At 39.4% G+C, this 27,051-nt stretch overlaps 1 protein-coding gene and 1 long non-coding RNA gene across 3 annotated transcripts in view; one reads left to right on the forward strand and one right to left on the reverse strand.

Moving 5' to 3' along the window:
• Positions 1 to 27,051, reverse strand: part of LOC310893034 — a 137,248-nt gene that overhangs the window by 4,518 nt on the left and 105,679 nt on the right. The window lies entirely within an intron of this gene.
• The window catches only part of SLC5A7 (solute carrier family 5 member 7), a 30,749-nt gene continuing 10,427 nt past the window's right edge, over positions 6,730 to 27,051 (forward strand). Inside the window, exons 1-6 of one of the 2 annotated variants that reach the window (XM_083821494.1) lie at positions 6,730 to 7,641; positions 8,550 to 8,772; positions 14,063 to 14,176; positions 17,255 to 17,410; positions 21,416 to 21,564; positions 26,620 to 26,763. In XM_083821494.1, the coding sequence (XP_083677620.1) occupies positions 8,595 to 8,772; positions 14,063 to 14,176; positions 17,255 to 17,410; positions 21,416 to 21,564; positions 26,620 to 26,763 (741 nt within the window). In that variant the 5' untranslated portion in view covers positions 6,730 to 7,641; positions 8,550 to 8,594. Of the gene's footprint in view, positions 7,642 to 7,676; positions 8,182 to 8,549; positions 8,773 to 14,062; positions 14,177 to 17,254; positions 17,411 to 21,415; positions 21,565 to 26,619; positions 26,764 to 27,051 lie in introns of those variants that run through there. The other variant, XM_083821495.1, reaches the window with a different exon arrangement.

Genomic DNA, 27,051 nt, shown 5'->3' on the forward strand with positions numbered 1-27,051 from the left:
CTAATACGGATGTTTAAATAGATACTGGATAACTTTCAAGATAGAATAAATTTTAAATCTTTGCAGAAGACAGGTCTCATTTATTCTGAAAGCCTTAGAAGTATGAACAAACACTGAGATATCATGCCTAACGAGATAAAAAAAAAAAAAAGTTTGATTTACCTTATCCTAAACTCCTAAACTCCTCACAGACTCAAGTCAATATTTTCAGTTTTTCCCCTCAAGAAATCATTGATTCTCTAGCTGAAATGTATGGGCATGAGTGTAGAGAAGTTGAAACCAAACAGCACCAGCTTCTGATGTATCAGTTTAAGCACTGCCATAGATAAAATAATTTATATTGTTTAGTTTCACTTACTGGTAATGACTCACATTTCCTTCATTAGATTTTTTCAAGGAATTTCCCATGAATAAATCTTAAGGGGATTTTCTTCTTCTTTTCTTTTTTTTTTTTTTTCCATGTTCTTTGTCTGTTCCTACTTGGTCAAAATTATGCAATAAAAATATTCAGAGAGCTTCTTTAAAAGTGTCTTTTGTAAGATGACAAGCACCACACCTATTAATAATGGTATCATTTAAAATAAAGCTTAAAGTATATCTTCAGTTCATGGTTAACCAAATGCAATTTATGTGTGGTTTCATTTAGTGCTCATCAACTTTATACTGCATTTTTTGCATTGAATTCAGTTGGCTTTCTGATTTCTTATTAGAAGGTGGCATACGGGAATCTATGAAAGGAATCAGAATTACAAACATTTTCACAGATTTCCTCTAAATACTGAAGCTCTATTAGAGTAAATATTGAAAAGTATGAAGATGGGTTGTTGTTTTATTTCAGTGATGGTACAGAAAAATCTTTTCTGTAAATTTTTCTAAAACTGCCTTTGTAAGACCATCTCCATGCTATCGCACACACGCACACACAAATCTTCCTAAACTGAAATTTGTAAACTTGATGCTTTTGAAAACCTTTCTCAGTTCCTATGTTTTTTTGGTTGGTTGGTTGGTTGGTTTGGTTTGGTTTTTTTTGCAAGACAACAACAGGAAATTGTCTGGTAAATAATGAACAATTTGAATTCAGACAAATTAATACAAATCCTTCATGACTGGCACTGGGACAACGTAGCAGATTTTAAACTAGCTGAAGGTGTTTTAAACTCACCTGCTAATCTTTTCATCCAAAAGATATTTTTTTTTCTTGTGTGCTAAACTTAGGATTACAGGCCATCTTCAGCACATTTTAAGAATATTCATATAGTCAGTAATAACACCAAAAGTGTTTCTGAAGCTGCTCATCCTCCTTTGATGGCTTTATCTTTGGTGTAATAGGGCAGGTGACTGTCTCCAAACAGACCTGTGGCCCATTTCTGCATCAGTTCACACATGAATTTGTGACCTTATTTGCTGGGGTAGAGCTCTGACATTCTCCATTTACCAAGCACTTTTTTCAGCTTTTGTTTTGTATCTGGATTTCTGTTTTCTGAGTGGATATGAGGCTCTAATGTGGTCTAAAGATCATAATACACAGGCAGGCATACCCCTTGCCTTCTCAGGTATGTGACCACTGACACACTGTAAGTCATCATACAACTCAAATTATAAACAGCACAAGTGCTAGCCTAGCTGTGTGTTTCTATGCAACTGTCCACCAGTTCAAAGGTCCTTTACTGTAAGCTTAAAAAAATGTGGGTCTCCTTTCAGACAGATTTATTGCTCAGGGATATGTTTCCCCAGAAATCCAATAAGCATTTCAATCAGCTTGATCTTACCTAGTTCAAGATACCCCCAAAAAGGTGGATCCTTGGTATGTCTGTTCCCCTTTGCTGGTCCCAGCTCAGCATCTTTTCCAAAAATCAAAAGGAGAATGACAAGCATTACATCCAAGTAGTTTGCCAAATAGCTATTTTGTACTATGTCCTATGTTAAGAGTCACTAATTTGTATTATAGTTTTATTTCGTTACAGTTATTTTATTTTTCTTACTCTTCATGTAGTTCACTGGTGCTGATCTACAACGCAGAAAGGCCTAAAAGATGTAGTTTCTGTCTCAGGGTCTTCCCTTCACCATATGTTTACTAAGTACTTATCACAATGGAGATTTGATGTGACTGGCTCCTGGGAACTGCTGGCAATATCAACGTTAAATAACGATAACAATACACAGCTTCCTCCCTTGCTTCTCTTTAATTATATACTCTGCACAGTTCTAATATAACAGTTTACCATAAGGCAACGTATATCTTAGATCTGATTCACTCTTATTTACTCTAAGTTTAAAAAAATAATAATGCAATACAGCTGGTGTGAGACAAAAAAAAATGAACACGTTCTATTTTCTCTTTCAATCCCTTAATTTCTTCATTTCTAAATTTTTATGATAGCTTTCTTACAACATGTGTTGAAAAGCTAGTTAACTTCAGGTTGCCTGAAATTTCTCACAATGAAAGGCTTACTTTTAATTGCATACAACTTTGCCAGGGATCAGGCTACCAGCTGAAATTTTTCATGCCAGATGTCTGACTTAGATTGAATATTGATTTTCTTTTCTTCAGCATTTCAGGAAAAACAATTTTAGTTATTTCTGGGATTTGCGTAAACATGGAGTAAAGAAGCAGTAGAAATTGACTGGAACCAAATTTTAAACATATAACACTATAAAAATGCCACCCGTTCCCTTAGCATGTTATGTAGATATAAATCATCAGAATCTGTGAAGCACTAATACCATGCACTGAAGAAACACCTGGAGGAAATCACCAATTCTGTTTTCATTATAAAGTTTGAATGAAGTGCAAAATATGTAAGGCCACATGATTAAAGAGGAAGATAAATTAAAATCGTGAAGATTTACTCTCATTGAAAGAGACAGTCATCTCAGGGAAAAAGTTCATGATCATATGATCATGAAGGTAAAGACTATAATTAAGACAAGAGAACTGTATTAATATTTCACACACTACCTTAACTCTGCTTTTCTTATGTTTGTAAGTACTTAACTTTTCAGTCTTGTCACTCTTCACTGTTTGTGTTGGGTTTTTTAAGATTATAAATCGACAGAAACTATGCCACACTATTAAATAATATGTCACGTGTAGTATTTGCCACAGAAGGAAAAAGAGTTTTTGCTTTGACATTTTATCCAGTTTACAATCAAAAGTGTCATAGCAGTGAACTGCACTGCCTGGAATCCTGAAATCTCAAAACTGCAGCTGTATCTGTATCTTCCCTCAAGGTAACAAGGGACTGTTACTATCTTCAAAATATATCTTCCAAAAGAGTTCTCGTCCAGGTGTTTTTTCTGAGCTGTTGAGCAAATAGATGGATAATTTCTTTGGGGACTCCATGGTTAATAAAGAAACTGCACAGGGGAATCTAAGATGGATGCTATCCCCCAAACCACAAACTCATTGTGAGGCCCTTTTTTGGAATAATTTTACCATAAACCTTTCTGTAGCATCTGTCTCAGAAAAGCTTTTATTACAGGGTTTACAACAAGCTGTAGCAAAAGATTTCTTATGAAGGGAACTCTTATCAAAACCTTGTGCTTTTTTGTTGTTGTTATTGCTTTGTTTTGTTTAAGGAAGCTAGTGGTTTTTTTAAGTAACTCTGTAGTCTGATTTTATAAACAACATCATTACACTATGCAACACTTAAACATAGAAATCTGCCAGAAAATACAGTTTTACCTCAAAAGTGTGTTCAGACACGCAGATATTTATTTTTTAGAGGTTTTATATTATGACTTAAACATGCGGCAGCTCAAATACTATTAATTATCTTCCTTATCATAAATGTTCACTCTAGTTAGACTTCAGTTTCTGTCCCTCACATTTCCCAGTATTCAGATTCCACCCAAAGACCAACTAGCAAGAAGCATTAAGACAAACAAACTAGGTGGCAATTATCCTCCCTGGCCATAACCAGATGGTTTAGATTGGATCAACTCCACCTTTTTCTAAGCAAAATCTCAGTAATGGACATGGGTTTAAAAAAAAATAAAAAATCTTTACTGGTACCAAGAGAGAGTTCAAATAACTATATGTAGGCTGAGGAAATCTTTGGAAATATAAATTGAAGGCTCAAGTCATCTAATTTGGGATGAAAAACAGTGTTCTGAAACAATCTCAGTAGAGCCCTGTACCTTTGGTCTTCTGCTCCTTTATAGTTACCCTGCCCCTGTACATACTCCCCGCAAAAATATTCAAAGGATTTGACTGTCACTGGAGTAAACATACATTTTAATATTTAGAAAATTGCCACAAAAAAAGAAAAAAGGTGAGAAGGAGGAGAAAATTTGATGCCAGTTAGAGGAGTAAATCTCAAATACATTCAAGTAACTTACTTTGCATTGCTCCAGGTTTTCACTGTGGCTATTTAAAGTGAAATCTGGCCCTTTACTAGTGTTTAACAAAGTCTGGAAGATAAAACTGATAGCTCAGCGCAGAATGAGACTTTGGAAGCTTGCAGCAGACTGGAGCTATTTGAGAAAAACTTGTTTACTGAGGTACGCATATTCATCAGATTATTCTTCAGTGCTTCACATTGATTCAGCTAATTCAACCTGAAAGGAAAGAGCAGTAAGGCAGTTCTGCCAACCCACCCCGTCTTCCAATTTTGGACTGCCCTGTGATGGAGTTAACAAGTCCAGTGCTGTCACTGTTCAAAATAGGATTATTGCAGTTGGGCAGGGGCTGTCTATGGTGATGGGCAGCCGTGAACTTCCAACATGGATAGAAAGACTTGAATGTGATGTGAGATGAGTAAACGTAGGCCAACTTTCTTAACTATGAAAACAAAGTTTTAAGATTACTGTTTGAATAGTGTGTTTTGCAAGCTATTTTCTTAATATATATATATAAGAGGATAAAATAATGTTCATGCAAGGAATTATTATTTTAAAAGCAACAAAGTGCCAATGGACTGCCCAATTGTCTTTCCTGGAAAATATGATTTCAGATCTAAGTGTTTCTATACCAGAAGAAAATCTTTTTGTAAATGTGTTCAGGTCTAGTATGGAAGTTAGGAACTCTGGCATCACAGTGCATGTTTTCCCAAAAGCCATAAAATTTACTGGAAACCATTTGTGCACACCCTCAGATATAAGAAATGAACCTTATGTATGGCTCTGTTTGATGGATGGGGTACAGCTGGCATAATGCACACAGGGATCCAGTGGAACAGGATCCTTCGCTAAGACAAGCACTAAAAAACTGCCTGAAATGGTACTAGTGGATTAGCCAAGGGATACTCAATTATTAAATCAATTAATGTTCACATCTCACTAAAATGATTGTTTCAGTCTTTCTATCTACATTCAGGCAAATGCAGCTTAAAAACCCAAAGCCATATCTGCTCAAGGAACCTGTGGTTTAAATGAACACTTCATGAGAGACAGAATGTATGATTGAATTTATCTGTGGTTAAATCACTACAGGAGTAGATACAGGTGTAAGGTAAAACAGCTACTGAAGTTGATTCACTGGTGGGAGGTTGTAAACCATTACAAATAAAAATTAATAAATTTTCAGGATTCATTTTAATGAATTTCATTGAAATTTAATTAATTTAAATTATTTATTTTTTAGAAATGAATAAAAATAATGTTTTGCACTTCAGTCCCATAAACAGTGGTCAATTAAGCCCACTAAGAACAGGAATTCTGACGTACTCTTCAGTGAAGACTGAAGCTAGAATTTAATCTAAGAAAGACTTATTAATTTATTTATTTATTTATTTATTTTGTCATCGCATAGCATTTTTTGAATGTGCCTAAGAAAGACTTTTGGCTAACACATTTTCCTAGAATTTTCCGTACTTTATATTGTCATGTGTTTCTCTCTATTGAGCTGCAGTAAAACAAAATAAAAGGTAATTAATCCTTTCCATAAATCTAATTTAATCTAATATTAGCATTTTAGCATTCCACCATTTTCTATCTCGTTTTACTTGCTGGAGTTCACGTATTTACTTCTAGTTGAGACAGCCTTAGCATTGTTTTCAATGTCTCTGACTTCTACTTATTATTGATGTTATGTTTGCCTACAATGGGATTTCTGTTGAGAAGGTGCCATGATGCTCCCCTGTATCTAAAGTGCATCTCTGTTTCCTTTTGCAGGGAGGAGTTTTTACTGCAGTCTCCCAAAGCAAGCATTGCATCACTAGCGTCACTCAACAGTCCATGAGATGATTGGCTGGCAAATATAGTAACTTTTATAGCATATGATTTGTTGGTCACCTTTATTTGGGCTTCTTCAACCAAGCCAAGAGATCCGAAAGCAGTATTACGTGCACACTTTGCAAATATGCAATCTTAATTCTTTGCACAAAATGTACATAGTAAATGGCTGGGGCTAACATGCTCCTTGTCATGATGGGCTCACCAGCCTCTGAGTGGGCAGCCGAAGGCTCTCTGCTGGCCAGACATTTGGCAGAGAGCAGGAAGGAGCCAGCTCTCATGTTGTTCATTGCCATGGGCTGAGCATTGCTGGTCTACCACCTTCCTCTTGTTTTTGTATCTTCCCAGATCACGGTTTTCCTTCTTGAGTCTATGATGATTTTATACAATCTGTTTGATATTAGTTCTGACTTGAACCAGTCTCAGCTCTTTATTCCTATGGACATTTCATCTCTACTTTTCTATCCTGCCTGGACCAACAACCCATGTTACCTGCCTCTCATGGGCTGATAGTGACTGGTGAAGCTCAGCGTGACCTTCCCTTGGTAAAAACTGGGGCAACAACATGTATGGGTCCTCTTTGCATGTGTACCCTCATTTTCAACCCTTAGGAGCCCATTGATCCAACATCATTTGGAGACAGAGGCCAAGTGCTCTTTCACAGAATATCTGATATCACCATTGCTCTGCAGGTGGGCTTTGAAAAAAGGCATGGCAAAATGGGAGACCCCCAAGTACCAGCAGTACTGTTGGTGGGAAACAGTGCTGCAAAACAGGTTTGGAAGGGAACTGTGGGGAAGGATGGTTGCAATCAGCCCCCTGTAGTCTGCCCCATGCTGGGTCCAAGGGCAGTGCAGGAAGGGTGCCAGGGAGGGCAAAGAGAGCACAGAGTGCACCTTCCCTCTCCCTACATTTGCTTTCTCCCCTTTCTCCATCCCTCTTTTCAGCATGCCTCTATTGATCAGCTTTCTTTTCCTCCTCTTTCCCTTTGGTTCCACACGATCCTGTTCCTTCCCATCTCCCCCTCATTCCCTTTTGTTTTCTCACCCCAGTTTTACTTCCTGACCCTGTTTCCCTGCCATGGCACGACAATCACTCTCCCTTGAGTCATCCTTACTTCCCCACAACGTCCCTTAGCACTCTGACGTCTTTCCCCCTTCCTCCCCCCAGCTCTGACGGACACGGTCCTCTCACCCCACTCAACCCTCCTCCTTTATAAAGACATTTTCCTCTTTTTAATCCACGATCCCCCCGCCGCAGCCTCAGCTCTCGGTGCACCGCCGGCACCTCCGGGGGCGGGGTGGGGAGGGAAGGAAAGAGACGCTCCCACCTTTACTCCTTCCCCCCCCCCCCGCGGCAAAACCCGGGCCGGGGGCACAGCCCCCCGAGCCTCACCCCCTCCGCCACCCCGCGGGGATGGGCGGCCGTGCCCGGGGGGCTGCGGGGCAGCGCGGAGCCGGAGCTCAGGTGGGGCGGGCGGCCGGGGGGCTCCGCTCCCCGACGGCGCGGTGGGAAGGGGCGGACGGGCGGGGGGGGTGCGCGGCCGAGCAGGGCGGTGCGGAGCCCCGCGGAGCCCCCCGGCAGGTAGGGCTGGCTCCGCACGGAGCCGTCGGGGTGCGGGAGGGTCTCGGAGGCGCCGCGGGGTGGCAGCGGGAGAGGAGCGGAGAGGGGAAGGGGGCTCCGGGGAAGGGCTCTCCGGGGAGAGGGGAGCCCCGGGGTTTGCCCCCGCTGCGGTTCGCCCTCCTCGCCTTTTTCTGCCGTTCGACAGCTTGCACGCTTTCCACTTGAAAGTGCGAGCGCGATTTGATTAATACTTTTTCCCCGCTGGAAAATCACCAAAGAGAAAGCGGAGATTTTTAAACGTGGGAGATGTCAGGAGGAGGAAAAGACTCAGCATCCCAACACGTAGACCCCAAAGATGTCTTTTGCTGTTGTGTTTATTACTTCTCTATAGTTCTTATATCACTCGAAACAGCTCAGTGGCTTGTCTTCTAACTGGAGGCTTCGGTAATAGCCCTCATGGCCACGATCTTCTACCCTATTCCACGTACCATTTCTTGATGGAAGAGTTCCCTGGCACTGGGGACTTGGTGACTAAAAGAATTCTGAGTTCTCTAACAGATTTCTAAGACCAGCATAGCTTTCAGCCACATCATTCATTTTCCATCGTAATCGCTGGTTACAATTGTTGGTTGGTGCTCCACAGGCGTTTTAATTGGTATTTAAACTTAATTTCAATTACAACTGAAAGACTCATTTCATAAATTCACCAGAACAGCCTCTTTAATAACCATCTGAGTTTTCTTTGCATATTGATTCTAAAAAGCATCTTAGCAGGTTTGTTAAAAGCAGACGTATTATTGCATTTTCTCCAGAGGTCTTAATGAAATAGCAATCAAGGAAACAGTCGGGACTTCAACATGCCTTTCCATGTGGAAGGGCTGGTGGCCATAGTTGTATTTTACCTGGCTATCCTGGCAGTTGGGATATGGGCTGCTTGGAAAACCAAGAACACTGGCAGCGAAGGAGATCGCAGCGAAGCTATTATAGTCGGTGGAAGAGATATTGGCTTGCTAGTTGGTGGATTTACAATGACTGGTATGTAAAAATTATTTTTCCCTTTTTTTTTTTTTCCTAACCGGTGTATAGTATGTCGGTTTTCCATCTGAATGAAAGAGAACTATAAACTGTATGTTAAATAATACAAAATGGAGAAAATATCTATACTTTCTTTTCCTATTGCTGCTGATATTGTTTAGTGAAAAGACAAGTAACATCTAGATAAAAACAACAAACTGTTTAAAATTGTACAGGAAGAATATATTATATTTCTTATTCATTGCTTTTATATTCATCTGTAGAACAGATATGTTTCTGACAGAAATATAGGAGTTCCATGGATTAATAAGAAATCCAGTTTTAAAATAATTGTTATTGTTGTTAAAGCCATCCAAATTCATGAGTTATTTTTGCTTAATCTCAGTAAGGCAAAGTTTATATGGAAAAAGATTTGAGGGAGAGGATTTCAGCATCAGTTTAGAATAAGATTCTAAAAGGAAATTGGCATAAATCTAAATTTATATGTCCACTGACTTACAAGCAAACTTACTTTGTGGATTCTTTTAGTTTCTTTCTTTCTTTTTTTTTTTTTTTTCAACAGTTTGACAAAATAATACATTGCTGTGAACAGTAGTATCAGTAGAAAAAGCCTCGGTGAAGAATGAGTTCACTAATTTTGTAAGCAGTGCTGTCTGACTCCCAGAGCCATTTGAACCAGATAACATGTGGGAAAACAAGTGTTTCATAATGTGATCCAAAATCTCAAGTTTTGCAGCTAACAGATGGGATCGGAACAAAACTACTTTATAAGAAGAGTGAATTGGCCCACTCTTTTTATTTAAGCAATTTAATTTTATTTAAGCATGCTTCATTGTTTTGATATTCTAAATTCTATTCTGGCAAAGCCCTTTCAATTCCCAAATTTGATTTATGAGGTTATGGGAGTTTTCATTCTGTCCTGTAGTGGTTTCACATTTACCTAATAAGGAAGAGATGCATAAAAACTTGAACCAAACTTCTGTATTCTTTAATCGGGAGTAGTCCCCATCTTCTTGTAGAGTCATTTTCCTCATTGAAAAATTGAATATTTGGATAAAGAGTAAAGGATGTTTGTAAAAGTTGTTAAAGTTTGAAGCCAGGCAATTGTTCTACTGTTACCACTTCGCTATAATGTCCTGGAGTACATCTGATGCTTCAGTAGCCATATATCCATCAGCTACTGAGGCATCAGATATGACGATGTTCTACTTACAGCAAAAGCTGGTTTGACTGTTTTCTGCCACATTAAATGTTTTCAGGACCACCAAAACCAGAATATTTTGTAGAGATATTGCTTGCCACAAAACTGTAATCATTAAGCTGGCGGAGTAGAGATGAAACAAGACATTCCCCGCACAGGTGGCTGTAACTAAGAGCCTTGCCTGTGGAAGAAGACAAAAATTCTCGTCTCCTTAATCCAACCTTACAGGAATAGTTTTTGTAACAGCTGAAGCAGAGATGAGACTTGAGATTAGCCTTGCTGCATAAGAGCTAACTTTTATAACTACCACAATTCACACCCACACATGCTCATTCTATTTCATGCAGCCTCTGGAGATGATGTAGTATATCATCTCTGTGGTAGAGCATCAGATTGATCCTGAAGTCTTTGCTCAGGTAAAACACTCTGGTTTAAATATCAGGGTTTACCCACTTTCTCACCTCCACCTTCCATAAATATGGCAATTAAAGCTTGAGATGCCAACTAAATTCCACTTTCACTTTTGGGGAACCACAGCTTGCACATAGAGCCAGGTGTGGACACAAGCCTATGGAATCAGGGGCTAGTTAATATTTTGTCTCAGTGAGAGTGATTGGGATACGTAGTTTGTAAAGCTATAACAAAACCACTGTGATATTTTACAGCTTTAGTTGTCTAAGAATTAAAAAGCAAAGCCTATCTATAAAAGAAAAACTAAACTTTTTTAAAGAGAAGAAGGATAGAAAGGATATTATTTATATGTGCGTGAAACACTTCGGATTATGATTAATTCTGTCTTTCTTGCTTGAGACAAACTCTACCATGTTCCATACTTAGAAGGGAGGATGACAGGATTTAGTCTATAAATTTAAAACATTCAGAGCATAAGGAACATGACTTCATAGGATGGACTAGAGATTCCTGAGTATTTAGTTCATTTTCTAAATGGCATTTAAAAGCTTTAAAGCAAGTGCACTCCCTATGAATAATGGCTATGGACATACATGGATTCAGACTATGATCCTGAAGAAAACATCTATACCAGCTACCCACTGAGATGCCTGAACATGGAGGTTGATTGGCACTCGACTGAAAGTGGAGTATATCTGCAGCTATCAAAACAGGAGGGAAAATCTTGAATTCTGGATGGATCACAACAGCTCATATTAAAATGATCTAACATAGTTTTGCAATAGGCATGACTTTAATTTGTGTATCATTTTTACATGAGGATAATTTTACATAAATATAATTAAAATGTTGGATTAAATATTAGCATTCCTTAATTTGTAGGGTGAATTTCTTAAATGGTGCCTGTGACAAACTTGAGTCTATCCTGATTTTGGTGATTGAGATTAAACCCCAAAGGAAATATTTGAAATGACGTAATTAAAATCCTTACAAGTGCCACTAAATTGTCATAATCTATTAATGTAATTATCATTTTACTTGGATGGAGCTTTGTATCCTTGCACACGAATAAAAGAAATAATATTAATATTATCAATATTCTGGGGCTTTTTAATCACTGGATCAGGAATTTCATCTTACAGAACTTGACGATTCAATAATTTGAGTGGTTAGACAAGCAATCATTTACAAAGAAGTGCCAGAAAAATCTGACCTGCTAATATATATCAATATATTTAAAGAACTCTGAGATTCTTTTCTTTGTTCCTCAAATGAACTAAGTGCAGAATTACACTGCATATCCTCAGTATTTGCCTGATTGTTTTTGAGGGTGTTTATTTTAAATGGACATTTGTATTTGCAGCGGTTTGGGGTCCTTCAGATGTCAGGCAAAGAGAGGATTAAAATGGATTACCACGAGTGTTTCTATAGATTATTAAATTTTATATTCCTTTTGTCTGATTTAGAAAAAGAAAAAGACAAAATTTCACCAAAAAAGGGATTAGACTAACTTTAAATTGTGGCTTATCAAACTGAGGATCAGAACATTAATATCTTGGGATGAAATCCCCTCCTACCATATCCCATTATTTTCTTTCTAATATATTTACTGATAACAGTATATCCATTAACCCCCTGACAAAAAGCTGTGTAACACATTTATAACACTCTGGGGTCCTTGGCAGGTGTTCCAGAGGAGCAATGTGCACACAAAAATTGATCAGCAGCTAATTTTTAAACTCCCAATCAAGAAATGAAGTAATCATTTAGAAAATGAGAGCTAAATCCTCCGTGCCAGCCTACCTACCAATACCCGTGCATAGGGTGTCATTCCTGTCCCCAGGCAGGGAAGGGCAATGGCCCCTGCAAAATCCTACAGAACTGAAGTGACCTCGTCCCCTCCAGGCGAAAACTAGGGAGCTGGGTACAGCATTCCAAGATCTCCTTGGAGGGCACACACCCTTTCAGTGGCAACCCCAGGCAAATCAATGCTGGACTCTGAAGACTTCTTGCACCACAGCTGCAGTTTTGCTGAGCATTTTTCCTTGGCTATGGAATATCTTTTCCTATCTGGAAGTGGGTATCATTCATGCAGTATTCGTGCTCATGCTTTTTCCAGGGAGGGAGACAAATACAAATATTTTTCTAATTATTTATTCAGTAACTTGCTACAGTGTGCAGGTGCTTAAAACATATTCTCAAAGTATATTCTGCTTGAGACACAATAAGCAACACACATCCCAGGTGTATATTGACTCCAGTAACCAAAGTATCATATTCCCACCTACTTCACTAGATTCGCATTCTTAAGAGGCACAAAATCCCAAATGTCTGATGATTTTCTATATAGATTCCGTACCCCTGTCTCTTCCTGTCAAGGATCAGTGGTCACCCATCTTCTCCATGTGATTCCACATGGGCATCAATCACTTGTCTCTGTAATGTGCAGCAGGTCTCAATACCAAAAAGTCTACCAATGCATGGGGTCACTCCTTTGCATGAGGATACATGGGGGTCACTCCTTTTGTTGCAGATTTTCTCTGCATACACTTTTTTTGTACAGGCCCGTTACAGTATTTCCAACAACAGTTCTGTCTATTCCTGTGTTTCAAAATGCAGGAGGGGGGACAATTGCAACGCTGCAACTTCCAGAGATCTTTGATTCTAAAGCCATGGTGCAATTTAGCATCAAGTAGTAATAGAGACGTACAACAGTTAAGTGGAAAAGAGTGGTCAGCTAGATTGTCATTAAAGCTCTTTAGGAATTTTAATTAATTCTTCATCATTTGTGTCCAACTCCATTTCTTTATCTGAGACACAAAATTCTGAAAATTACTTCACTACAGAATTAATTATGAATGATTTTTGCAAGTACAATCACAATAAATTTCTGCATTTGAGAATTTCTTTCAGACATACTGTAGATCCAAAATTCTCAAATGTAGAAACTTCTCTTGAAGGCAGAGGATCAATTCTTTAAGGGTCTGGGGACAGTATACTAAAATAATGCTGTTTCTTAGACAAATGTTCAGAAATACTGCAGATAGTACAATTCACTTCTGGAATATATCTTCAGGGAACACAAAAATAAATGAGACAACTTTCATAACTTAAATAGCAGTACAAAACTATCACAGCCCTGTGTAGGGATTTCCCTACTCAGGGAAATCAGAATTTACTAAATGTGCTTCATGTAGCCACAATTTAAAATTTAGTAAGATTTTAAGGGCACTTTTTTCATAAAGGCCCTCTTAAAAGATGCATGAATTAAACTCTTGTCCAGTTTAAACGCTCTGAGTTTTCTCAGCTGGGATGACTTTGTCATTTTTTTGTTTATTGTTTTTCCTCTGCTCTCCCTCCTTCATTTGGACTAACACAAAGAAAATGATAATGATTAATGAGTTGATATGCTTCATTCATTGTAAAAAAGTAGTGAGGGATTTGGGCCTCACATTTTCACTCACTGTGCAGAGTCCATCTGGTTTCTCTTTCATATGTTTAAGTTGTAAATTTTTTTGGATTAGGACTACATTCTATAGAAGGATGTCATGTCTGGGACTTGTACAGTACACATAATAAAATATCGTAATATTATAAGTGATGATGATTTCATTCTACAGCATGGAAGGTTTTCCTTCTTTGTGGGCATTAAATATTTTTTCATCTCTTCTTTTTCAGCCACATGGGTTGGAGGAGGTTACATCAACGGGACAGCGGAAGCTGTATATGTCCCAGGCTATGGTCTAGCTTGGGCTCAGGCACCTATTGGTTATTCCCTTAGTCTGGTTTTAGGTAAGCAAGCAACTAAAGCTAACAGTCTCTGATTTTAAACAGTTCTGATGACAAGACCATCATCTGAAATGACACCACGAGGGTCTGATAAAAGGACACTGAGGTAAACTAGATCCCTTTTGCTGATAGGCTTAGGCTATTAAAAGGAAAAATGGGAAATCACTTTGAGTAGTTTGATATCTCAAGTCCCCTGAATGCCTCATCAAGACCTAGATGATTATGACCATAGTGATCTATGGGGGTCATAATAAGAAAGGGATTTTGTTTGTTTGTTTGGGGGTGTGTTAATTATATGTGCTTGATTTTATATATTCAGGTTTTCTTTAAGAGCCTATATGATCTGGAAAATAATATCAGATTACTGATTTTCAGATTATCAGATAATATTCTAAATCTTGGACTTCAAGAGTGCAGATTAGAGAACTACTTACATCTTTAAATCTTCAGTGAGAGTATAAATAACTTGCTTAATATTAGGTAGGTAGTCTAGAGCAGAACCAGTTTGTTGCCTTAAAATTTGTTAAATGTCCTTTTAATTGTAGTAAAAACACCAAATCATGTACCAAAATGCAAATACTGAATCTTGTTGTGTGCAGGGTCGGTGTGTAAGATACAGGCAGCATTGTAATTTTAATGCTGTGTCCTGTAACTCCCCAAGTTTAGTCTCAGACCTTCCATACTTTTCTTCATATCAATAAAAAAAATCTCTAATCATGTCTCAGCTGCATGGAGCAGCTCATAACAGAAATGTTGCCTTGTAAGCCATGATGAATGCTCCACAAAGCTGTCAAGTACATCCTCTGTTTGTGAACAGATCATGTCCCTAAGGGAAGTGCTGGTGCAACTGCTTAGAAAGAATATGTTTGCAAAAATGATCCTGTGTTTTTCATCTTTTATTAATACTACTGGTATATTAGACTTTTAATAATACTTAGCCTCTCGGTCTATTTCAAGCCTTTTCTCATGGTCCTCCCAGCTAGTCTGTCCCTTTGTTCCCGTTGGTTTCTTTTCCAGCTCTTCTTGCCCCTATTATTTCTTCCTGTACAACTCATTTTCCCCTTGGAAGTGCTTTCCTATGGTCTGTCCTGGTTCTCCTCTCTTTCCAGGCAGAAACCTTCCACATGATGCATGTTCCTCCCTGGTGTATGCAGGCCAGCTCTAGTTCCAATAGTAGTTCCCATCCCTGACAGCAGCGTTATTTCCTGTAAGGCAAACAGTAATGGTAGATGTCTGCTTGAAGATCAGTTGATGTCATTTTGAGGTCATGAGGGTCATGATCGATCTGTGTCATTAAGTGATCATTAAGATCATAGCCATGAGCATCTTCCAGGCTCATAACCTCTGTAGAATTGACAAAATTAATAATAGGGGGTGAGTTAGACACTCCCCTCATTTCCAGCTGTTTTTTTTTTGTTGTTGTTGTTGTTGTTGTTGTTTTAATGAAATCCACATTTTTTCCCTGAACTGATAAGTGTAGGCCACTACAGAGAACAAAATAAACATCTGCATCGCAGATGTGACCGCACATCCCTCTGTAGAGCATAGCAAGGAAAGCGTTTCTGTAGGTATGATCTGTACGTGAAGATTTAGGGGCAGGAGGAAGAGTTGTTTACACTTTAAAAAATTATAAATACAATAATAGAACCATAGAAGAAATATTATTGTTTCAGACTGAAAGATTTAAGATTAAATCAATCTCCCTGGTAATTCAATGCTCTGCTGCATAGCATTTTTTCTAATTTTTCAAGCAATTCAATTCTAAAGTTTAACATATCTCCTATTACCTTTGACAGATGTTTGAATGGCCTAATAGATTATATTACCAGTGATTTTTTTTCCTGTTTTAGCTGTATTTTGTAGTGATGATATAACAAGTAGAATAGGAATGGGATTCATGAACAATGCAAAAATAGTAGAATAAAAATCTGGAGGTTTTCTGCCTGAAAACTACTTGTCTAAAGAGAGTGTAACACAAGGGGTATAAATACATTGTGATTGGTAAGCAAGTAGCTTCTGTTCAGGGAACTTAATGAAATGAAGAAATGTCAATGGTATAAGGTAAGACAGAGAAATTCAAAAAATTTTCTGGACAATACAATGGATAGATAACTTGTGATGAAGAACCTAACTAAAGGTCTCCAAATACTGTACAGTTGATCTTATTAGGATCTCCCTGGTCTTATAGTTTTTTAAATGTAGTTTATGTATTGTATTTCAGCAGTTTTACTGTGAGAGAAGTCTACTTAACTGTAGACGCGCAAGTATTAACAACACAGGTTAATGGCTGTTTCAGCTTTTCAGAGATGTATCCTTTTTTTCCTTTTTTTTTTCTCCCAACCAGAAGGAATTTGTAGACTGTATATTAGAAATATGTTAGGAATATGAGGACTTTGTACATTTATGTACATATACAGCACATATGTAAGCCAGGCAGAGCAGAATTGTGATATATCAAAATTTCTGAACATGCACAGAAATAAGTGAATGATGAATGTTCAGGGAGCCCGACACCTGCAGAGCCCAGAAGGCATTTGACCTACCCTCCAGGTGGAGTAGGGTTGATTTAAGCATACATTATAAATCTGAATTGTCCTGGAAGAATCACACTTGCTGTGTGCATACTATACCATGTGTGAACTCATATTTATGATCCAGTAATCCCAGACAGTTTTATTTTTAGAGTAGCCTCATGTAAAGAAATCAGACCCATAGTCATGCTGGGTTCTGCTCTAATTATGAACAGAATTAGGTAGAAAAACATTTCCTTAGGCTGATACAAAATTACACAAAACCCTGACAGCATCCATAGTGGCAGGTGGAGAAAACTGAACCAGACAAAATAAAACACTAATTTTTCATTATCACACTGTAGACATGAATAGTGTGAGTTTGCTTATGTAACTCTGTAGATAGATGTAAGGTTAGAGTTCCCAGCAGATATTTTAATTGTACCTATTTTTTTTAAAAAAAAAAAAGTATACATATATATATATTTGTACCTTTAATTCAAATTCTATGTTTTACCCTTTAATAGCAACACATTTCTCTACTGCAGCCTTCTGCTACTTTTCTTTGTAGGTGGTCTGTTTTTTGCAAAACCCATGCGATCCAAAGGCTATGTGACAATGCTAGACCCTTTTCAGCAGATTTATGGAAAAAGGATGGGAGGTCTCCTGTTTATTCCAGCTTTAATGGGAGAAATGTTCTGGGCTGCCGCCATCTTCTCAGCCTTAGGTAAGGAATTAGCATTATAAAAATTAACTTGTAATGGTTGTAAATGATTAAGAAAATCAGAAATACATAAAAAGCCTGGCTTCAAATGCTAACTATCCTAACTAAATGACACAGAGTGTGGAAGTTGTCTTGGTCCTATGGTAACCAGTAGTCAAAACTAATAATGGCACTCCATTGATTATTTCGGTAATGGAAAGACATGCAAGATATCTATTCATTTTCAGGTACCCTTAAGTGGTCCCTTGTCAAAGCAGCATGGAAAGATTTAGCCACAAATTTCCCTTAACAGTGAGGGTGACATGAGTCACTGCAATTATTCCTTTTATGTCAAGGCTGATTGAGCTTCTCTTTTATACCATTGAGACCACAAGAGACAGCTAAAATTTCCCTGAAAAATATGGAACATCATTGACGATGCATCTAAACAAAACAATCTTTTGCATTAAAAAAAAAAAAAAGACAACTTCCCATAGCACAAATAATAGAAGTAAATCAAGATGCAGATAAATAAATTTAAGTATTATTCTATCTGACATAGCTTTCTACTAGACAAAATGAAGAAAATGTTTAGGATTCAAGAACGGATACAGAGAATTAGTGGAACTATGACTCAATAGAAAATCATGCAACTTCTCATCCAGTCCTGAAAAATAAATCAGTTTCCAGGGTTTTTAATTATATTTCAGGTTTGAATTCAGCAATCCCTTCAAGAAGTGAGAAAGCCCTTGAGCTGAAGCACCAGCAGTTGACTTTTACCAGCTAATCATACTCATAGTGCACATGCATGTGGCAATGCTTTCTAGCACAAGCTATTTTAAACAGAAAATAAATTTTGAAGGTACTCTCCAACTGTGCTCTGATGAACTGCAAAGCAATGGGGAGCTTGTTTACCACAATTTCGTCACAAAACCCTTAAAGGACTAAGAACAAACTACATGCTGAGGTGATAGGAGCTGAATAGCTTGAAGAACTCTCTGAGTATTTGGAATATACTTTCTTTTTGATTGAGGACAAGCTAATCTGTGATATTTCAAAGCAAGTGATGTGAATGACTTTCTAGTAGCTTGCTATTAACAGCTGACAGCTAAAGACTATCAGTGACAATAAAGGTCTTTGAAAATTTTGACTATCTGTGAATAGACCTATTTATATTATATCTCCTGATTTGCACATCTGTCCTCACTGATGAATGTTTAATCCCAGTACTCTTCACTTGTTGATCTTACTCATGATTCCTTGCTTGGCAGGGTTATAGAAGGGAAAGACAGGACTTTCAGTTTGTGAAAGAAGTTCAAGCCTGTAATTCTAAGACACATGAATCTTGAAGGCTCACTGGAGAACAAAAAGCCACCTGTCAGCTCTCTGCAACTCTCATATACCACACATCATGCTGTGTCGTACTGCCAGAACTTTTCCACCTATGTGGTCAAGAATATTCACCTGCCATATCTGCAAGGACTAAAAGTTACTGCTAAGCATTTAATTTAAATTATCCTAATTAGAAAGAGAGGAAATTTTAAACATAGTGTTAAAAGACTGCAATCACTTGAAATAGCTAATACATCTAAGAAAAGTGTATAAACACCTTGATAGCAGCTGGAAGCATGCTGCTGGAGGACATAAAAATTTCAGGAGACTTCTGGAATACACTGACAATTTCCTGGCAAAAATAACCAGGGAACTGATGGATGGCATTGCTCTGCTGAACCTGATACTTGCAAACAAGGAAGAAATAGTTAGAGATGTGAAGGCTGCTGGTAGCTTTACCTGCAGTATTCAGGAGATGGTGGAGTTCAGGGTCCTGAGAGGAAGGAACAAGGCAAAAAGCAGGATCACAGCAACAGATTTCAGGAAAGTAGATTTTGGTCTCTTCAGGGGTCTTCTTGGAGAAATCCCATGGGAGATGACACTTGGGAGAACAGGGGTTCAGGAGAACCAATTGATATTCATGGATCACCTCCTCCATGAACAGTCCACCCCAATGATCAGGAAAACAAGCAAAGGTGTCAGGAGGCCTGCATGGATGAAAAAGGAGCTCCTGGCTAGAATCAGACATAAAAAGGAAGCATTCAAATGCAGAAGCAAGGAGAGGTTACCTGGAAGGAATACTGAGATGTTACTTGAGCATTTCGGGGTGGGTTTAGAAATGCCAAAGTCCATACACCTTTGAATCTGACAGTAGAGGGCAATAAGAATGGTTCCTAAATGTACATAAACTAGGTAAGGTGTAGGCCTGCTGTTGAATGGGACAGGAGACCTGAGGTCAAAGGATATGGAGAAGGCTGAGGTACTTACTGCCTCTTGCCTCATTCTTTGCTGGTAAAACCAACCTTCAGGAATATCCAGACCCTGAAAACCCTAGGAAAGTTCAGGGCTAGGAAGACTTGCTGGAAAAGGATCAGGTTAGGAAACGTTTAAACAGACTGAACAGACACAAGTCTGTGGGACTTCACAAGATGCATTGCTGAGTGAGCTGGTTGATGGCATTGCCAGGACACAATCTGTAATATTCTAAAGATTGTGGTGATCAGGGATGTTCTTGAAAACTGGAAGAAATACAAATAAAAAATGCCACTCCCACCATCAAGGTCAAGATGGAGGGCACAGAGAACCAAAGGCTGGTCAGCCTCATCTCGATCCCTGAGAAGGTGATGAAGCAAATAAACTTGGAAAATGCTTCCAAACAATTGAAAGATAACAGGAGGATTGGGAGGAGTCAGCATGGATTTATGAAGGGGAAAAAATGCCTCACTAACTTGATTCCTTCCATGATGAGCTGACTGGCCTGGTCCACAAAGGGAGAGCAGTGCATCTTGTAGATACCAGCAAGACCTTTTGACACTGTCTCCCATAATATCGATAAACTGATGAAGTACATAGTAAAGAAGTGGACAGTGAGGAGGACTGAAAAGTAGCTGAGCTGCCAGTCTCAGAAGTCTGTGACCAGAAGCATGGAATCCAGCTGAGATGGCCACACACCCAGTGGAGTTCCTGCAGGCTCAATACTGAGTCCTGTGCTGTGTAATAACTGCATTAATGATCTGGATGATTGGCCCTAGTGCATCCTCATTTAGTTTGCAGAAAATAAAACTCTGAGGAGTTGCTGACAGATCAGAAGGTTGTGCTGCCATGTAGAGGGACATCAACAGGCTGCAGAAATGGCCAAGAACCTCATGAAGTTTAGCAAAGGGAAATGCCAAATCCTGGAGAAGAGCAACCTGATGCCCCAGTACAGGCTGAGCGCTGACCAGCTGGAAGGCAACTTTGAAGAGAAGGTCCTAGAGGGACAATGTCCTAGAGGGCAATGAAGTTGATTCTACAAGCTGTTTTGTGGAAACTGACTGGCAAGATCAACATTGTGGTCTGTTTTCTACAAATGAAATCTTATTTGATGGTGCTTGCAGAAGTGCTTGTTTTCCAGGTCAGCAATGGTTGTTGAATTCTCCAGTTTGCAAAGAAACCCAACTTTCTCCTATATAAATAGTTCAAAGATGCTTTAGAAAAGTCAGTGAATGATTGTCTCGGTGGCTGATGCCTCCTCTACCATTTCTTCCCTAGTCAAAAGGGGCCAGCTCAGAGCACAAGTGAGATACAAGAGTATCTTTACTGCATTTATACACTTGTTCCTATGCAGCTGTAACTCATCCAGGGAGGCTTCAGGTGTCTATATGTGGCTTCTTTTCCCCAGGCAGAAGATTGTAGTCTTTGCAGAGCTTGAGCAGTTCTGCAAGTAAGGAAAAGCTGTTGGGACCCTTCTCTTCTCCATTTGGTAAGAACTTGCAAAATGATAGATCTTAAATTTAGACCAACAGGAGTCTTCCTTTTCCCACTCCTACCAGGGGTGCAGACGGGATGTTCAGAAGATAGAGAGGGTTATGTCTTCATGCTTTTGTAGGGTCAGACTGGACAGCAGACCAGTACCGGTATACACAACCTGACAGAGGTGAACCTTCTCATCATTCTGTGACATACACTAACACAGTGTTTTGTTTTTTTTCCCCACAGGTGCCACCATAAGTGTGATCATTGACATTAATATCAATATTTCAGTCATTGTTTCTGCCCTGATTGCAACTATGTACACTCTTGTGGGTGGGCTTTATTCTGTGGCCTACACCGATGTAGTTCAGCTATTCTGCATCTTCTTGGGGCTGGTAAGTTTGGCTTTTTTTCCCCTTTGTTGAAGATTTTTCCTTGAGAATTATGACAAATACTGAGACCTGTTGCCCAGCTGAGATTTTGGAACTTTGTCTTCACTGAGAGGGCAGAGAAGAAATATCTCCACTCACAGAGCAATGACTTTAGAATCTGTATTTACACCAATGTACAGCCCATACCATGACAATACTGCTGACAAGAGGTAAATTTCCTGCTGAGCATCTAACTCAGAATAGTACTGGTTCTGATTCCTTCCCTATCTGCCCATAAGACCATATCACAGGCACTGGAAGGAGACATCAGATGCAGAGAACAGTCAGTAAAACAGTCCAGAAACACTGGAATTGGACCTGTGCAACTGACACTCTCCTACTTCTCTTTCCTATTGCTGTCACCTACTCACACAACTTAGTTAACCTCCAGCTTTAAATCATCTTCTGGGTTTTTCCCTCTTTTTTCTCCACTGACCTTGGAGACCATAGTCTGGGGAGTATCACCAGAGGACCCTGCCATTCAAATATGACTGTATGATTTGTCCATCAGTTATCAATGATATGCTTGTGGGCAGCCTTTTCCCATCTTACTACTGTTCTTTGACTCTTCTCTGAAAAACATCAGTGCAACCAAACAAGGCTGCAATCAAAGTAGTTGCTGTCTTTGCTTGCCAGTGCCAGTAATAGATTGTCACAGTTGTGCAGAGAACTGTGACAGGCTGAAATAAAAGGGTGGCTCAAGGTGAAGGAGCTGAATTGTGCCTTGGGGGACCTAGGGTTGTTTCTCCACTTTCACTGGAGTTCCTGGGCTCCTAGGGAAATTGCTTCAGCCAGGCTTGCACAGGTGGCCACTAGCCAACCCTGTGTGAGTCCTCACTCTGTGGTGTCTTATCATGAGGCCTGTGGCCTTATTTGCAGAAGTGCTAAACATTCCCAGTTGTAACTGACTTCGTGGGAATGGTGCTAAATACTCTGAAAAAGCAAATCCAAGTTCCAGCTGGCCACCTCCAATGAGAAGTTATTCCAGAGCTTCTTCTCTCACATTTCTTTTCTTCACCTGCACAGTGGGGAAAATACTGTCTCCTTCCCTAACGTGCATGTTAATATTTGTGAACCATTCAGTTTCCACAGATGGTGTACATTACAGAAATTCCCAAAATGAAGTAAATCACTCATGCACTACTAAAGACCCTCATCCTGTGGGAATAATAACATGAGATCCTGTAATTAAAGGCAGCATGAACCTTACAGGGAGGGGAAGACAAACAAAGGTTGTGTAGCAGTTTTCTATATGGTTGGTTCTGTAGCTTTAATAGTGTTCTTTTAATCCAGGTTGGGCACTATATGTAATTTCCCATTTAAAATATGAAATAATAACGTCATGTAGAAGAAATCATATGCATTACCGTAGGAGTCATGAGAAGCTGGAAGCTTCAGATAGCACCTAAATGGTCATGCTGTAGGTGAAGTGGTTTTAGATGAGATGGAACACTTTCACAGCAAGTGTCGCAGCAGAAGATGTTATAGGCTCAATGTCCCAGCTTCCCCTACAGACTCTGGAGCAGTTTGTATTCCCACTGGCACAGAGCTTTACTGCTTATTCCTCTAATGTCTATTCCTTAACAGAGAGGCGATGCTTGTTATAATCACTTCTGTTTGCTACCCTGGCTCCTCATTTCAGGCACAGTCTCTTCCTTATGCTGCTGTAAACACTGGCCCAGCCCAGGCACCCCATGTACTTCCCTGGTTTTCTCCATACAGCCCCATGTAGTTTCTCTCCTTCCCTTCTCACTCTCCTGTACCCACAACTGCAATTCTCTGCTCCATCCTGTCTTTACCTCGTCTAGTCAGTCATTCCCTGATTCTGTGCTGTACCCACACTATTTACTGCCTCTTCATCTCACCTATATTATTAATTCTCCATTCTAAACTCTTAGCTGTCATGCAGAAGTCCATTTTTTTTCTGAGTTTTCAGTCCCACCAGTTCCAAATCCTTTTACTTCTACCCCTGATCTCCTAGTCACAACATAAAGTCCCAATTTCTACTTCACTTCCACAAGCTGTTGTTTTATTTTTGCTCCATTCAAAAAAGTGATTTTCCTATTCTCATTAGAAAGAGCTCAGAGAATAAACTGGGCAAGAGGAGAGAATTTAGGATTATGTCTGTGTTAGCAAGCTAAACAGTGCCTAGGTAAAAATACAAGATCATCTATACTATTTAATTGTTGGCAGTCCTGGCACTGTTTTGGCCCATGCCAACCAGTGCTTTCCCAGGTAATACCCAGGAGCAGTTCAGGGCTGTCTTTTTCGGCAGGGAAAGGAAACCTAGACGTACAGATGTGAGCTGTGACATGACAGTGAACTGCAGGGCCAGATAAAGTGTCTTGACTTGTTATATTTTCTAATATAGAAGTAGTCCTTGAGATCACCAAGAGCTAGGTTGCTGTCAGGAGCCAGAACGGATTACAAAAGCTCATAATGTGCTTGCAATGCAGTCCCTATTAAATCCTGGGCTGTGGCATGGAGGCTGCATATGGATCTTCAGAAATTTACCCCATGAAAATCTCATCTGAGTACGTGCAAACTACATCTCTTCAGAAGCTCATCTCTGACATGTATGAGACTTAAGATTCAAAAAGAACAATAAATCCATTTGACATTCTCGTTCGCTGTAAATTTCTCAAAAAAAAAAAAAAAAGTATTAGTATCCTTTCATTTTGGCAATATATTTATTTTTTCCTCCAAATATCTTGGTTGAAACATTTTGGTGATATTTCCCAGAAAAGCCTAAGCAGACACTGAGAAGCAAAATTTTCCATCCAAGTGCTTAAATTTGCAAAGTTTAATATGTAACTGAGAAACTGTACTTGATAAACATCCCAATTAATAGGCAGGGCTGCAAAACATAACAATAGTTCATGTCTTCATCACAAGTGGTTGCAATTAGTGTGCAACAAAGAAGAGGAGGATGTTTGATTTCCCATCTCCTTGCACCTCCATGCACTTAAATCTAATCATTTGGACTGTGGTAATCTGCTTATATTTGGATATTGCTGAAGGCTTAAGGATGCTTTGCTTGCAATGGTCTGCTCCAGAGAGCATAAAAACTGGTTTTCATTTCAGTTAAGAACTACCAAGTTCTTACTTGGTAAGAAGTTACTGAGCTATCACTGAAAAATTAGTTGGAAAGTAAATGCACAAAAAGTCTGTTGGTGAAGGAAATCCATCTTCTGGCAGAAACTGTTTCCAGGAAGAATTTCACAACAGATGCTCCAGATTAAAAACAGAGAAACTGAAAATAGTGAAGAACCCAGAGTGAAATTGTTCTTGAGGTAAAAAAGTGCTGTGACACGTGTATTGAGTAGTTTACACATTTTGTATTGAGTATTTTATATATATATATGTATATCTCATATAAATATATTTATACCAACTGATGTCGTCTACCTGGACTTCTCTAAGACTTTTGATACAGTCTCACATGACGTCCCAATCTCCAAATTGGATTTGAAGGATGGATAAGGAATTGGCTTGAAGGCCGCACCCAGAGAGCGGTAGTCAATGGCTCTATGTACAAGTGGAGGCCAGTGATGAGTGGTGTCCCTCAGGGGTCTGTCTTGAGACCAGTGCTGTTTAATATCTTTATCAATGACATAGACAATGGGATCAAGTGCACCCTCAGCAAGTTTGCAGATGACACCAAGCTGAGTGGTGCAGTTGATACCAAAGAAGGAAGAGATGCCATCCAAAGGGACCTGGACAAGCTATAAAAATGGGGTCCATGTGAACTTAATGAGGTTCAACAAGTCCAAGTGGAAGGTACTGCACCTGGGTCAGAGCAATCCTGAGTACAGACTGGGAGAAGAACTCATTACGACCAGCTCTGCAGAGAAGCACTTGGGAGTTCTGATGGACAAAAAGCTCAACACACAGTGCAAGCTTGCAGCCCAGAAGGCCAACTGCATCCTGGGCTGCATCAACACAGGAATGGCCAGCATGTCAAGGGAGGTGATTGTCCCCCTCCACTCTGCCACTTGGAGTGTTATATCCAGGTCTGGGGCCCCCAGCACAAGAAGGATGTTGATCTGTTAGAGAGGGTCCAGAGGAGGGCCATGAAGATGATCAGAGGGCTGGAGGATCTCTCTTATGAAGAAAGGCTGGGAGAGCTGGGGATGTTCAGCCTGAGGAAGAGAAGGCTCTGAAGAGACCTCATTGCAGCTTTTCAATATTTAATGGGGGCTTGTAAAAAAAGATGGAGAGAAAATTTTTGCTCAGACAGATAATGACAAGACGAGGGAGAATGGTTTTAAACTTAAAGAGGGGAGATTTAGATTAGATGTTAGGAAGAAATTCTTCACTCAGAGGGTGGTGAGACACTGGAACAGGCTGCCCAGAGAAGTTGTGGATGCCCCATTCCTGGAGGTGTTCAAGGCCAGGCTGGACAAGGCCCTGGGCAACCTGATCTGGTGGGTGGCAACCTGCCCATGGCAGGGGGGTCAAAACTAGACAATCTTTGAGGTCCCTTCCAACCCAAGCCATTCTATGATTCTGTTTTGGAGCAAGAGATCTGGAGATTCACCAAAAGCACCCCTCTCTTGTTATGATACAGTTTTGTTGAATTAGAAACAAATTTTCAATTCTTCAGTTGTGTTTGTGATGTCTCGTCCCCCTATACTGAGAAATCCTGAATCTTTTGCATGCTTTTATATGTAGATATTCCTCTATAGTGTGGTTCAGGAAAGGGTGTAAAGACTATATGCGGAATTTAGGGAAAACATAATGAAAATATATAAATGTGTCTCCTGCTGGTGGTATGATTTACACTGATTAATTCTCTACTCACACTCACACTGTCCGGGACAGAGGTAAGCTATCTCTTACCAAGCTCTCTGGATTTTGGAGATGTTCCTCTGGCACATAGTCTGACTATTCTGCACGTGAACTTGTAATTTGATTTGCAGCATGCAAGAAGAAGAGAAACAAACCAACGTTAATATAATTTCATGGGTTTATCATGCCTACATTAGAATTGAACAGAGTGTTTCTCTTTGGTTACAGTGGATCAGTGTACCCTTTGCGATGTCCCATCCTGCAGTAACAGACATTGGGTTCACAGCTGTGCACCAGGTGCACCAAGCACCTTGGCTTGGATCTATCAACTCACTTGACATTTACACATGGCTGGACAATTTTCTTTTACTGGTGAGTGGTGGCTTGTGTGAAGGAATGAAGCATCTAAGTGCTCACACTGTGTTACTGTTACAGCTGAAAAAAAAAAGAAAAAAAGCAGAGTCTATCCGAGTTTCCAGCAACCTGAAAACTCTTACCCTCTTGACTCCTGCTAAATATTTCTGCACATTTGAACGATTTCAGTGAAATATCAGTACAATATTGTGGCACGGCTGTCAAAGTCAGCGGTGCCAGGAATGCAATTTAAATATCATCAGGCTGCAAGACTTGACTTATGCTAAAATTAATTAAAAGTGTGTG

Source organism: Anser anser (assembly GCF_964211835.1).
Source record: "Anser anser genome assembly, chromosome: 1".
In the NCBI taxonomy this organism is placed as follows: domain Eukaryota; kingdom Metazoa; phylum Chordata; class Aves; order Anseriformes; family Anatidae; genus Anser; species Anser anser.